Source organism: Acipenser ruthenus, chromosome 2 (assembly GCF_902713425.1).
Source record: "Acipenser ruthenus chromosome 2, fAciRut3.2 maternal haplotype, whole genome shotgun sequence".
Lineage (NCBI taxonomy): Eukaryota > Metazoa > Chordata > Actinopteri > Acipenseriformes > Acipenseridae > Acipenser > Acipenser ruthenus.
In genome coordinates this window covers 67,689,318-67,703,051 of record NC_081190.1, presented here as the reverse complement: position 1 = coordinate 67,703,051, position 13,734 = coordinate 67,689,318, and the positions used below count along the sequence as shown (strand labels likewise).

Sequence of the window (13,734 nt, the reverse complement as noted above, 5' to 3'; positions counted from 1 at the left end):
TACTTTACATTGTGTAACGACTGAATTTGACACAAGACTTGGATGGAGGTGAAATCATTTTAACATAAGTTATATTGTAGACGTGGACACGTTGATTAATATTAATGCCACGAATAATTGTGAAATATAACCGCCTTTTGAGAAAGCAGCTGCACAGCGACACTGACATGTGCATTGAGCTACATGTAGCTGTTTTTTCTTTCTTTCTATCAGTTATACAGGTAGGCCTATGTCAGAAATAAATAGAAACACCTTTTAGTTACTTGGTTGGCAGGTGCTTATTTCATATCCAATCCTGCACAAATTATTAATGTTTCAGCCTAAGACATCCTGGATAACAGACTTCCATCATTTCCAGCCCCAGCTATAGAGGATTGTTCAGGGAACCCACTGGAATAATTTTAAAAGCTAGGATACTATTTAGACACCAGTGTCGTCTATGATGGTCATATATTATTGTTATGACAGATGTTTCCAATTTATTTTTTCCGGACCCTGTTTTAAAATGTTAGGTGCCTTTTGTGTGCTGTCTTAAAAACACATAATAGTACATTGCTAGTATCATAAGCTGATCCTCAAGTCTAGAGTAGTTTAATTGTTGTAATCAAATGTTGTGTACAGCATTGCAAGTGTTGAATGTACCTTATTAGTAAAAGTTTTCTGGCATGATAATGTATGCTAGTTTTGAATAAAGAATTCAACCACAAGTATTCTTCTTCCCTTTCTTTCAAAGGACCCCTGAAGCCTGAGATCTCAATCACATATATCGCTGTATCTGCAATATTTTTTAACAGCGGACTCTCATTAAAAACTGAGGTAAAAAAATAAAAAGGTTTTATTATTTCATAAAGCTAAGACATATTGTTGGCCATTACTTGGACTGTGTCTTGTAAATACTGTATTTATTAAGTATGATGATACACTATTTTATATTGCTAACAAGTTATCAAGTACCAGGTAAATTAATTCTTAGAAATATTCACATGATAATATTTCATAGTCATATAAACTAATTGAAAGTATGAACTTGTCTTCATTACACTGATGAAGACAGCAGCAGAAAGGTTTATCTACTTGGATCGCTATTTTATTATTACAAATCTTTAATATACAGCTGCAAATATGGTGTGATTACAAACACTTTATATTTGACTTCAGTGGAGCAGAAACTTTCTTGCACTCGTCTGTGTGGTCATAATTTAAAAAAAAAACAAAAACTAGTTGTCTCTTAGCTGTCATTTTTCACAATGTTCCATAGATCTACTTAAGGTTGAAATAGGCTTCCCTAAAATGTAATACATTTTCTTCATTTGATTTCCATTTGGCTATACCCACAGATATGGATTTGTCTGTCATTGTTATACTAAAATGACACTGTGTACATCTCTATAACCAATCAATCAATTAATCTGTCAGTCAGTTGCAAAGCCGAGCCCTGTTTTTACTGAATACCTGTTCGTATAATAAAAATAGTGACATACTGTAAATATTTATGCCTTACTCGTGCATTTGCATAGTTGCGTATATGAGAAGTTTACATTTTCCTTTGTTTTGTACGGTTCCTGCAGCAATGAAGGGTGGATTTGGCATGCAGTTTAAATGCTTCAAATCCCACTGGCTTATAAAGATATATGAACACCCTCAAAGGAAGAAATTAGTAATTCATACTTTTGTTAGCATTTTGCTGCGGCATCTCGGTTCTGAAATGTGTCATGTTTGATGGAGGTCTGAATCTATATTGGTCATACTTTGCTTGCATTATAGTCGAAGAAAAATGTGGCAAATCCTGGAAGTGGCTCTTACAAAACAAGCTGTAGTTGAAGAGATCTCTCTTATGTCCCAGGACAGTTTATTTGCACTTATAAAGCCCACCTGCTCTTCTTTGATGCCTCTATGAGATATAGATCTTCAGTAACACTGAAAGGAAATTAAGTGAAGGAAGACCAACATTGAAAAAAAGGATCTTTCTTTAGTTTGGTTTATGGGGCAGAGAAACTAAATCGCCATGTTGTCTTTTTTGTCTGACCAGGTAATGACCAGACAGGCTAGCTGGCCCATACTGGCAACTTAACCCTTGGCCTCAAACTGATAAGATGTCTCTGCAAACCACCATGCTGTGTGTTTGTCTAATATATGACATTGATGTTGGAATGTAAATAAGTCTTTTCTGTTTCCTCTTCTTTAATGGGTTTTGAATGAACAAAGGTATCCATTTCTGTAAGAGTCCTGGTTTCCTAGGTAGTTGTCTGTTTATTTGCCACAATAGGTTTATTGATTAAGAAGGTTAGATTGAATACCCAAAGTTCATCACTCATGAATGCTACATAATATACATAAATGGTACACCTGACCACCTAATGTGCCAGGACCATAATCCAGACTTGATTTGTAATGTATCATTAAAGTTTAGTAATCTATCATTTAACCAATGTTTTTGCCCAGGTGTCTACAGGAACCAGAGTAATGATGCTGTTCTCTTTTGCAGGAGCTAACCAGTGCTTTGATGCATGTGAAGCTTCACCTTTTTGTCCAGATCTTCACACTCGTATTTTTTCCTGCTGCAATATGGCTTTTCCTGCAAATCTTATCATTAACCACCATCAATGAATGGCTGTTAAAAGGGTATGTTTGCAGTTCTGTAACTTTTTGAATATATGTTTAATAGTTTCATTAACTTGGGCATTCAATGTGGCTTTTATATTGTGACATGTTTGTTTAGGAACTTGCTTCCTGGCTGACTCCAGGCTCTCTATATGCATACCATATAGCCTAACTGATGTTCTTTGTTAGCTGTAAAATAGCCCACAGACAGTATGGTTCTAACTTTCAGGTCTTGCAGTTGTTTATTCAGTCGGGTATGCTTTAAGTTGGTTAGATTTAGCCTGGAGAAATAATGTTATCTTTGCTTATGTTTGTCAGAATGTACTAAATGGCCAAAACTGTGTCTTTCTCCCTCCTTTTTTCATTTTTTTAATTCCATTGCATTTATAGCACCTTGTTCCAACAACCATGGCCTTTAATTGCTTAGTTTAATTCAATTATATAACCAAGGGGCTAGTGAAATGGATAGGCACATGTGAGCTTCATTGGCTAAATTAAGAAGGGAAAACACTGATAAGTTCAGTTTTTTCTAACATGCATGTTTATATATAGTTCAGTTAATTAATGTTTATTTTTATTTGGTTGTCTATCCGCCCACCAGCAACCAGTTTACAGCATCTAGTTTATCATAATACCATAGTGTATTGTAGCAAATCTGAGAACCTAATATTGGTTTCTGAAAATATTAACAAAACACAAATGTTCACAAAAAAGTAATGAACATTTCAGCTCACATAATTTGGAAATAATGTAAAGCTGAACAAATTAATTCACTCAAGTGTAGAATTTTTGTAGGGAGACATTGAACTGCATGTACATCATCAAGCGACTGCTTTTTTTTATTACTGGCACCATATTTTATTTAATAACAGTACCTGATTTGAAAGTTTTTCTTCCCTTTTTAGGCAGTTGGTGCTTGTATCCAATGTGTTTAGTATAGTTTTTATGATAAAGCACATTTATTTTATCCAATTTAAATTGAAGCACCTTAGAATAAATATTTGCATGTTTTATTAAAAACTTGGTGTTGTGAACTACATATTACCAACTGGCAGCTGAGAATGTACATACAGCGTTTAGTTTATATATATATATATATATATATATATATATATATATATATATATATATATATATATATATATATATATATATAAACACTATATATACACAATATTATTTTTAACTTAAAACATTTTATTTTTTAGATTAAAAAATCAAATTCAAGCAGAAAAGTAAATTTACTTATTTTATTTCTTCATATCTATAAATTTTCTATAATACGATGGCGTCATTCCATGAAAAAGTTACATTTGCCACATTGTCCAGAGATGGAAATAACTCCCATTGCATAGTACTTTGATCCATTTCTGGTTTTATGTGAGTTTAATGAGACACACCAGAGCTTGTTTCTATACACTGTGGCTAATTAAGCTTGTCGTCAAACCTGGAATGGGTGAAACTGCTATGCAATAGGAGTCTTATTTCCATCCCTGATGTTATTGATATTAGACTAATGACAATCACAAGACTTTTGTGGTGGCTGGTCGATCCAGATGTTTTCACTATTTATTGCTTGCTTTAAGGTTTTAAATAAAAAGGAAGGGGCCACAGCATTATTTTTGACCCAGATATACAAAGTAGCTTATTTTTTATACTTATTGCATCACATTCCAGTGATGTTTATTTAACATCTAAAAGCAGAATGTTAAATTAAGGTTGTGTTCACATTGGGTTCATTACAAATAGCCTCAGGTTCAGTTCCTTTTGTTTAAAACAATGACAGTTTTCTTTCTCACACTTACCTGGATGCACATGCACTGAGTTCGTTTGGTTCAGTTTCATTTTTTTCAGGGCTGAGTTGCAGCTTGCAAGTGAACTTAGTTTTTTTATGATTAATGGACTGGATGTTTACACTGTCTGCAATGCATTGTGGTATCTCAGGTTGAGTTTACATTTTTTACATTTTAAATAGCATTTTATCTCTATTGAAAAAAGCACTGGAGGAAAGTACAGGAGCTAGAGTGAGAGCATTCTCTTTGTCAAGTTCTGCCTGGATTTTGATGTCTGACCAAATTTCGTTTCTTTCACACTTCGTATTGTCCTTGAGATTTTTTGACTGAACTTTATACTTAAAATATTTGTAGAATACCAGACAAACAACTGCGACACTACCAAACAACCAGCTACACACAATTAACTGGGACCCCCCCCCCCCCCCCAAATGAACTCTGTGTGAGCACAACCTAATACTTAGAATATAAGTCTTTTAGTTTTTTTAATTAAAAAATGTTGTTTGGTCAAGGAGCACAAGGAATTGAGAAGGTTTTCAAACTGTTTATTCTTAAAATACATTTGAGAGTGACTCAGGTATCGCAATTTTGGATGCCAGATCTAAACTTTAACTCCCTTTTCATGCAACTCATTACTAAAATAAGAAAGCTAGTATAATTTTATTTATGGGACACACATGTCCCTTCTACCTTAAAAGGGTTAACAGTGATATTTCTGTGCTGTTTTCCTTTTCATTTCAATGAAATAATGTCTTAAGAATGACATGATGTTGACTTTCCCTGCAATGGGGTTGCTGCTTTCGCAAAGAACGGCATCTATATAAAGAAATTGATGCCTTACCTATTTATGACTCATTTCATCGGTTTATTCAATTACCATGTGATCGCCCCAACACTAAAAGCTGTTATGACTGATCATGCATGCGCACTGTCAGACTGGGTGACACAGTACGGTATGTAAGTTGACTGACAGTCTGTATTTAATTGCTGTCGTTAGTTTAATTAGCTATGCTGACTGTAAAAGGCTTCAATATGGTATGTAAAATGAATTTAATAAACCATAATGTTGTTATTGATATGTCATTTATTTAATCATCATCCGTCAGGTTGCAGACTGTTGGCTGTATGCCTCCTCCTGTGTCCTCTGCTGTAATTTTGACCAAAGCTGTTGGTGGAAATGAGGTAAGGATTTCCTATTTGATAAATGTATATTTTTAGAGCCTCCCAGGCCTACATCTGTGAGATGGTTTAGATGATATTGATAATAAGTGTTCTTTGTTTTAAAGAGAATATTGTACTTTTCAGAAAGAGTGTAAAATGTAAACAATATTTTATTGAGTTATTGTCATCAACATATACAGCTCAAATGTTTATTTAAAAAAATAAAAATAAAAAATTACACACCTGGAAAACCCCATTAAATTGGCATAGCCAGCCTATTTTCAAGACGGACCCAAATACTCAACAAACACTGAGTGTTGTCTTTCTATAAACAGAAAACCAAAAAAAATGTGAGTATACCGTATTCCTTCGAATTTAAGACGCACTTTTTTAAAAAATAGCCTGTGTCTTAAATTCGAGTGCGGTATAGTGATGCGTGTATTAAACCCGCCAACAAAAGACATGACTACCCGAGTACACAAACAGCAACGTGACTGACTGCCGAGAAAAGACGAAACAAAATGTTACTGCCCGATCTCGAATCATCCATAACATACAGGCAGCCATTTTCAAAGAAGCGTCATTAGCTTCCTGAGGAATTTGAAGAGAAGTTTTTACAATTTCAGCATTTCTAACAAACAGTACCAGCTTGGACTGATCGGAAATGCTCATCAGACCACAATTTTTTGACATTCCAAGCAATACCACAGTTCACAAATTGGCACATAACTGTAATGCAAACTGTCTCCAAATGCGTAATTAAGGTTGTAAATGCATATTTATTTGATTTATTTTTTACTCAAATTGAGGGTGGGAAATTTGGGCTGCGTCTTCAATTCGAGGGTGTCTTAAATTTGAAGGAATACTGTACACCCTTTATATCAGTTTATGTGGAAACTGGTACTTTGGAAATCCTGCTCGGGGGGGGATGCTAGCATACACCGTTGAACCCTGAGCATTCATAGACTGGCATGTGTGAACTGACAGCTGCTCCAATCCAACCTCTTATGGCTAGTGTGCATTACAGGCAATGGGGTCTGAATAGCCCAGTCATTAGGAATATGGAAAAAATTGGGCCATAAATACAATATTCTTTAACTGGAAAGGAAGAATTTGGCCAACTATGTTTCTTTGATTATATTTGATCTGTTACTGCCCAAAATATCTTTTGAAAAGAACAGTGTGATGATTTGCATTACTTGGATATTGTTTTGTAAATGTGAATGTCTAGAACGTGAACCGTACCTAGGAGTTTCGATGTCTATGCAGCATCTTTGGCAGCCTAAGTCTAAGCTGGCATTGTTACAGACTTGTTTATGACCCTGGCTCAGATGTCCTGCTCTGTTTGGTCTAGTGAGAGATGAGAGATGAGAGCTGTTTGCAAGGCAGAGAGGGAAATGTTGCCAGTTCGTCATGAAGTCGCATTATGTCTACTAAGCAATCCCTCCGGGAACTGCCAAACATGCCACTTCCTCAGATAGTCATTAATTCCTACTTTGCATTTTTGCTGTATGTAATATTTATGGGTTACAGAAGCTTTGTAGTTGTGTAAGGAAAGAAAAAAAAGACTTTCAATCAATTCTCTGAATAATGTTAAATTCTGATAGTACAATGATATTGTGTCAGTACTGTTTGCTCTGGGATAGCTAATTGTTTAACCCTGTTTATGCTCATACAATTTGGCTCTAGATGTATTACTGCATTTTATTCAGTTTAAGGAGATCCTGGGTGATTTCTGGGTGTTTTTGCTTTGCTTAGGCAACTTTATTATAGTTAGTTATTGTAATTCTTACTGGTATTATCATTGATTTAATCTTGGTATGTAACATTACATATTTGTAAAAAAAAAAAACCTCACCATTATCAGCATTGTTATGCTTGAGAATAATACAAATTTACAAACAAAACCATCGTGCAATTACACTTGAAGTTATCATTACGTACATGATTTCTACACCATTAGACCTATTTTTAAAGCATTTACTCTGATTCACTCGTTTGTAGGCATTGTGCAGTCAACTCTGAGTATACCAGCAATCTTGTGCATCAGAGGATCAGACACTCGTTGAAATCCCCCCAGGCAGTATACTGTGCGGCGCAACTTCAGCTGTCCCTATTTGTCAAACTTGTATTTAAGGACCTTTTTTTGTTTGCTTTTTTAATATATGTAAAGGGCCTTGTACAGATGATATTCCAATGCAAACCAAAACCAACAGATACTGGTCTAGTTCAAACAAGACATGACCACTGAAGCTGGTTCAGAAATATATATTTCAGGTATACTGAGAATATAGGTCTGTTCAAAACAAAACCATTAGAATGCTGCTGGCTTTTTCTGTTTTTGTTTCCTTTTCCTTCATGAAAGCGCTCAAGCCTAGCCTGACCTGAAGTACAGTATGAAACATTGTCTCTTGTCATTGTTGCTCTATTACAGAGCTGTTTAAGTCACCTATTTAATGAATCTTTGAAACCCCAGTGGAAGACGGCTCACAAGACCCCTGCAGAGGTTTGAGGACCCCTTTGGAACTCTAATCCACTCAAAATGTGCTGATAATTTTTCCTGCCAGGACACTCTCTGTCTGGTGTCACAAGAGTGACCTCCAGGGAGTGAATCAGCCAATAATAAGGAAGTAGCCAGATGTCTGGTTCTGGCAAACTCCCAGAAGCCAGGCAGTGCTACGCAGCAGCATCCGCTGTGGGCTAAAGATCAAAGATACCTGAGATTTACTTATGGGCACAAAATATGTGTTGCTTATTCTACAGTTTCCATTAATATCAATCTGGGAGGATTTGTATTTCTAATTATCTCTTTCTTTCAGCATAAATGTGCGGTTGGTTTTTAGATTGTAATGAAATTTACAACAGCACAAACAAGTAGCAGGATGTTATACATTGCAGTAGGTACGTGAAGATTGAGCTGCCACAGTAAGTTGGTCTGTTATATCTCTAAATGAAAAAAAAAAAATCTTTAAAGATCTAGTATTATATGTGTTTGAAACTTTTCAATTTAGCCATCACCATCTATAAAAAATGTATTCAGCTATTGAAATGTACAGCTCTGGCCAAAAGGTTTGCATCAGCTAGAATTTTAGATTGAGACATAATTACAAAAAAAAAAAAAAAGAAAAAACTGTATCAACATAATTTTAGATTTTTTTTTTTTTGATATCTCAAAAGTCTACTGGAAGCCATAATAGTACAGTATTTCATGTTCAATTTTGAAATGTCACATCTTTCCATTTTTGTCAGTTTTTTATTAAGTATATGGGAAACTACAAAGCAGTATGAAATTCATTATGTTAACATAACATTATTTAGCAGCCTTCATTCGACTTTATCAGTTAAGTCTATAGAGTGATGCAAAACCTTTGGCCATCGCTATATGTTAAATGCACAGTCAGTAATATAATGAATCCTAATCCTAATATTGAGACTGTCGGTCTGCCCCTCCCGCTGTCTGTGTGGCACACTATACTTTTAAAGATATCTTAAGAATCACCTATGAAATTGTGATGAAACTTGACAAGGCCATTCTTTAGCACAAGCTATTAAGAGTATCACAGTGTGGAGTACAGTATATTAGTAAGGCACCTGTTTGTCTGTCTGCATGTCAAACTTACATGTACATACAGTGGATATAGGTCATAGTGATTTTTTACTGATGGCTCCAATTGTTAATTTACAGCCATGGCTAGGTATGAATGTCCCTGGTGGGCTTATTGCTTTTTATGTGGAGTGTTTTATCATCTAATATAACTGAGTGAAAAAAACTGCCTACAAAGCAGTGGTTTGTAGTACTAGTTTTTAACACCAAAATCCCCTTCATCTACTAAAATACAAAAACAAATTAGAGCACCAAATGAGAACTAGTTTTGCCATGGAAATACTAGGTAATGTGGTAATACAGTAGTTGCTTAATAGTAATCTTTGATCCAGGACATTTTTACTCTGAATCACAAATCTGAAGCCTTCTTATGCCCCAGCTGTTGTACAATTCACTCTTAAAGGGGGATGCCCGCTCCCAAGTGGCGTATCCAGTAAAGGTACTCCACATGGAGTGCAGGATGTGCCCTATAGCCTGGAGATCAGTGGTTTGGGTCCAGGCTATTCCACTGACGGCTGTGGACAGGAGTTGCCAGGGGGCGGCGCACAATTGGCTGAGCACTGCCCAGGATGGGGAGGGCTTATGTCGGCCAGGGTGTCCTCGGCTCACCCTGTAGACTGCGGGTGCGCCTGACTGCAAGTGGCTGAGAGCTGCGTGGTCCTTCGATGCTGTAGCTCTGAAGGTAGCTGCATGGCGGGCCTGCAGAGTGAAAAGAAGTGGACGGCTGATGGCACACATTTCGGAGGACGCGTGTGCTCATCTTTGTCCCTCTCAAGTCAGCACAGGGGTTGCAGTGGTGAACCAGGCTTAAAAAATAAAAATAAAAATTAAAAAATGGGGCAGTTCAAGTTGGGGAGAAAGTGAGGTAAAAAAAAAACAATTGCTGATTTCTAATTTTTTTTTATAAAAAAAACAAATAATAAAAAAAAAGTGAGCAATCCACTCAGAGCAAAAGCCTCAATCTTGATCTCATTGTGACTGACAGCAACAGGCAGCTTAGTGAATAAGGATGTTGGTGCAAGGAGTATACTGTGCTTGTTTTGAATGTTGATCTAAAGTTGGGTTTTTAATGATGTGTAAAAAAAAAAGTGGGACAAGGCTGCTCCAGTGGTTTAAAACCACACTAGATACAACCTAGTTGGATTCCACTTTCTTAGGTCACAAAGAATCGCATTCAAGATTTATAAGGTCCTAGCTCAGTACTTTCATTATGTGTGTTGCTGCCTGGGTTAAGGAATCTCCTAACCATAACCCCCACAAGGAAATGGAGGGGAACATGGAAATGTACTGTGCTGGTGTAGCTGTACAAAATCAAGGGCTTCTGTTCATAGTGCTGTCAGTCTATTATAACAAGCACCTCATTCATCCCCTGAAATATTTAAACCCTTGTGTTTTAACTGTTGTGTTTCCGCCTTCTTGTAGAGAGGCCCTTGTCAACTGGAATGGGTTCGCTTTCCAGTCTAATATAAATAGAAAATGGTTGTCTTGCTTCTTACCAGAGCTGTCGAGTCTCTACAATCAACTTTTTAGAAGCATGTAGGGATTGTGCAATGGGTATTCCCATGTTACATAAACAGAAATTGACCCAGTTCACTATATTTTAACTTTTACTAAAGTCTGTTTTGATGACGTATGGTAAGTAAAGGGTTAGTATTCATGAAACTATTCTAGACTGTTAATGGTTCTCTTAAGAGTTTATTGATTAGTGGTCATTTTCACTTTGTTATAATGATAATGGGATGTGATTCAATTCCAGCCCTGGTAAGTGGTCGTGGAAAGTTTTAATCTAATAGCTGATGGGAAGGCCTTTGTGAACCAAGCACAATTGGTTGCTGCCCAATTCCTAGTATGCACATGTCCACATCTCAAAAACTACCAACACAATTGGCACTAATTGGTGTCTTTCCAGGCAGTCCCTTAGAGAGACCAAAGATTGAATGGTCATGGACACTGAGGTACCTGCTCAACCAATTAGAGGAGGCACCCTCCAGGGATGGGTTTGGCAGGGGCACATTTTATGAGCAGTTTGTGGAGAAGCTTGTCTGCACTGTAGCTACCCATGCCTTGACCAGGGATGAATACCTTAGCATGCATTTACATAATTTACCAAAATGTAATTGGAGATTTAATACAATATATAGATGGCTATATTGTGTGTGTGTGTGTGTGTGTGTATATATATATATATATATATATATATATATATATATATATTAAATATAATATAATATACACACACAGTGTAACCCGGTTAATATCCCAACCTGCTTATTATCACATTTTTTTTTTAAAACCACTTGCCACTCACCATAGGTTTCTGTTAAATTAACCCTTTTAATATCACTAGGAACCCCGCTTATTATCCCCTCAACACCCACCAGGCAACATTGCATGACTTTTTAAAATAAGGACAATACGTTTTTCAACTGATGTTGTCTTTTCACAATCAAAAAATTTCAGGTAGGATCTGTTGTATTGTTTTATATGGTAAAGTACACTATGTTGCAGCGTTACCAAGCCAACCACACACATTGGTTTTAATGTGCTTAACGTTGGTATAGGCTAGTCATTTTCACTAGCCACAGCTAGCTAAAAAATTGCAAGAAACAGTAACTAACGTTAACGTTAAATACAGTAACTGTAGCTGGCTTTGTTGTTCCTGATTTTATTAGATTGTACACATAGCGTTGTTTGAGTTGTTAGCTACAGTAATTATGTTACGTTACAGCAATAAATTTAAGATTATGGTGTGGTAAGTGTTTTAGTGGACTGGTTTCCCCCTGTACTGATATAATGTCAGCTAGCTAATTAAAGTATGCAGCAATTGTTCGTGTTTGTTTGAGCTTTATAGACAAATCATTAATTTCTGCTATTATTTAATTAAAGTAAACATTCTTTAGAAAAACCTATTTGATGTTACAGTACTGTAATATTAGTACAATATTGCAATAAGACATACAGATATGGATTATATTCTGTTTTCTTTGTTTATATGTAAAATGGTTGAATATGGAGTGCTTAAATGTCCCTTGCTTTCTACTGCGTGGTGGCGCCATAGGATAACATGAGACCCTGTTTATATCCCAACCTGCACAATATCCCTAAATAACATTGCACGGTAATGGGGATATTAAGCGGGTTACACATATTATATATATATATATATATATATATATATATATATATATATATATATATATATATATATATATATATATATATATAATGTAAAATATAGTACATTTTCATCAAGCATTTGAGTTTCTGGTAAGTGTTTTTCATTTTTTCATCAGGGCTAATGCTTTTGAATATGGCAGTACTAAAGCGGTTTTTGGGGTACTAAAGCGTTTACATTTCCTATAAACCAGTTGGCTTCCTCGTGAATTGAATACAACAACTCTAACCTATTTGCTTAATGAAATGTGTGCAATTGAATTAATACTGTAACAAAGTTGACACTATTGAGCTAGAAATAGAGCAGTGAGAAACCTTTCCAGTTCTTACAGTACCTGAACCTGTGTAACTATTACAGGGATTGAAATAACACTCTTATTGCATAGCAGTTACACCCATTCCAGGTTTTACTATGAGCTTGATTAGACACAGTATTTAGGTAACAAGCTCAGGTATGTCTTGTTAAACTCGTGGCGAGTGGGAGGAGCGGGGGGCAACGGCAAGAAACATAGATCCTCGCAACCCCCTGCAGGCAAGGCAGGACAAGTCATGCACAGGCTTACGCTTTGTGAAAGTAGTTGTCAGCATATATAATATTATATATCTATGGTTGTCGGTAGGTAGATGCAGAGTCTGCGTCATAGGATGACGTACTCCCTAGCAACGCATAAATATAGGTTCTCTAAACCATTTTTTTTTAAATTCACGACTCACTTTTTTTAATTCACTTTTTTTTTTTCAATCATAGCCTACTGCATAGTAGTAGTTTCTGCATGTGAGTTGTATTGTATTATTTCTAGTAGGCTTTGTAGGCTACTTATTGATTACTAAAAAAAAAAAAAAAACTATACTAATAACTTGCATCATCTCACATTTTAAATATTCTAATAAACTTTACTGTGATCATGTGATTGTGGAGTTTTGCTTTTGTTGTCGTTGTTCCTATATACAGTGCCTTGCGAAAGTATTCGGCCCCCTTGAACTTTGCGACCTTTTGCCACATTTCAGGCTTCAAACATAAAGATATGAAACTGTAATTTTTTGTGAAGAATCAACAACAAGTGGGACACAATCATGAAGTGGAACGAAATTTATTGGATATTTCAAACTTTTTTAACAAATAAAAAACTGAAAAATTGGGCGTGCAAAATTATTCAGCCCCTTTACTTTCAGTGCAGCAAACTCTCTCCAGAAGTTCAGTGAGGATCTCTGAATGATCCAATGTTGACCTAAATGACTAATGATGATAAATAGAATCCACCTGTGTGTAATCAAGTCTCCGTATAAATGCACCTGCACTGTGATAGTCTCAGAGGTCCGTTTAAAGCGCAGAGAGCATCATGAAGAACAAGGAACACACCAGGCAGGTCCGAGATACTGTTGTGGAGAAGTTTAAAGCCG

General features: G+C 35.9%; 1 protein-coding gene across 5 annotated transcripts in view; it reads left to right on the top strand.

The window, feature by feature from the left end:
- The window catches only part of LOC117408415 (sodium/bile acid cotransporter 7-A), a 148,443-nt gene that overhangs the window by 1,413 nt on the left and 133,296 nt on the right, over positions 1-13,734 (top strand). For 4 of the 5 annotated variants that reach the window (XM_034013378.3, XM_058999447.1, XM_058999453.1 and 1 more), the window contains exons 2-4: positions 734-816; positions 2,486-2,622; positions 5,501-5,576. In XM_034013378.3, the coding sequence (XP_033869269.1) occupies positions 734-816; positions 2,486-2,622; positions 5,501-5,576 (296 nt within the window). Of the gene's footprint in view, positions 1-733; positions 817-2,485; positions 2,623-5,500; positions 5,577-13,734 lie in introns of those variants that run through there. The other variant, XM_034013379.3, reaches the window with a different exon arrangement.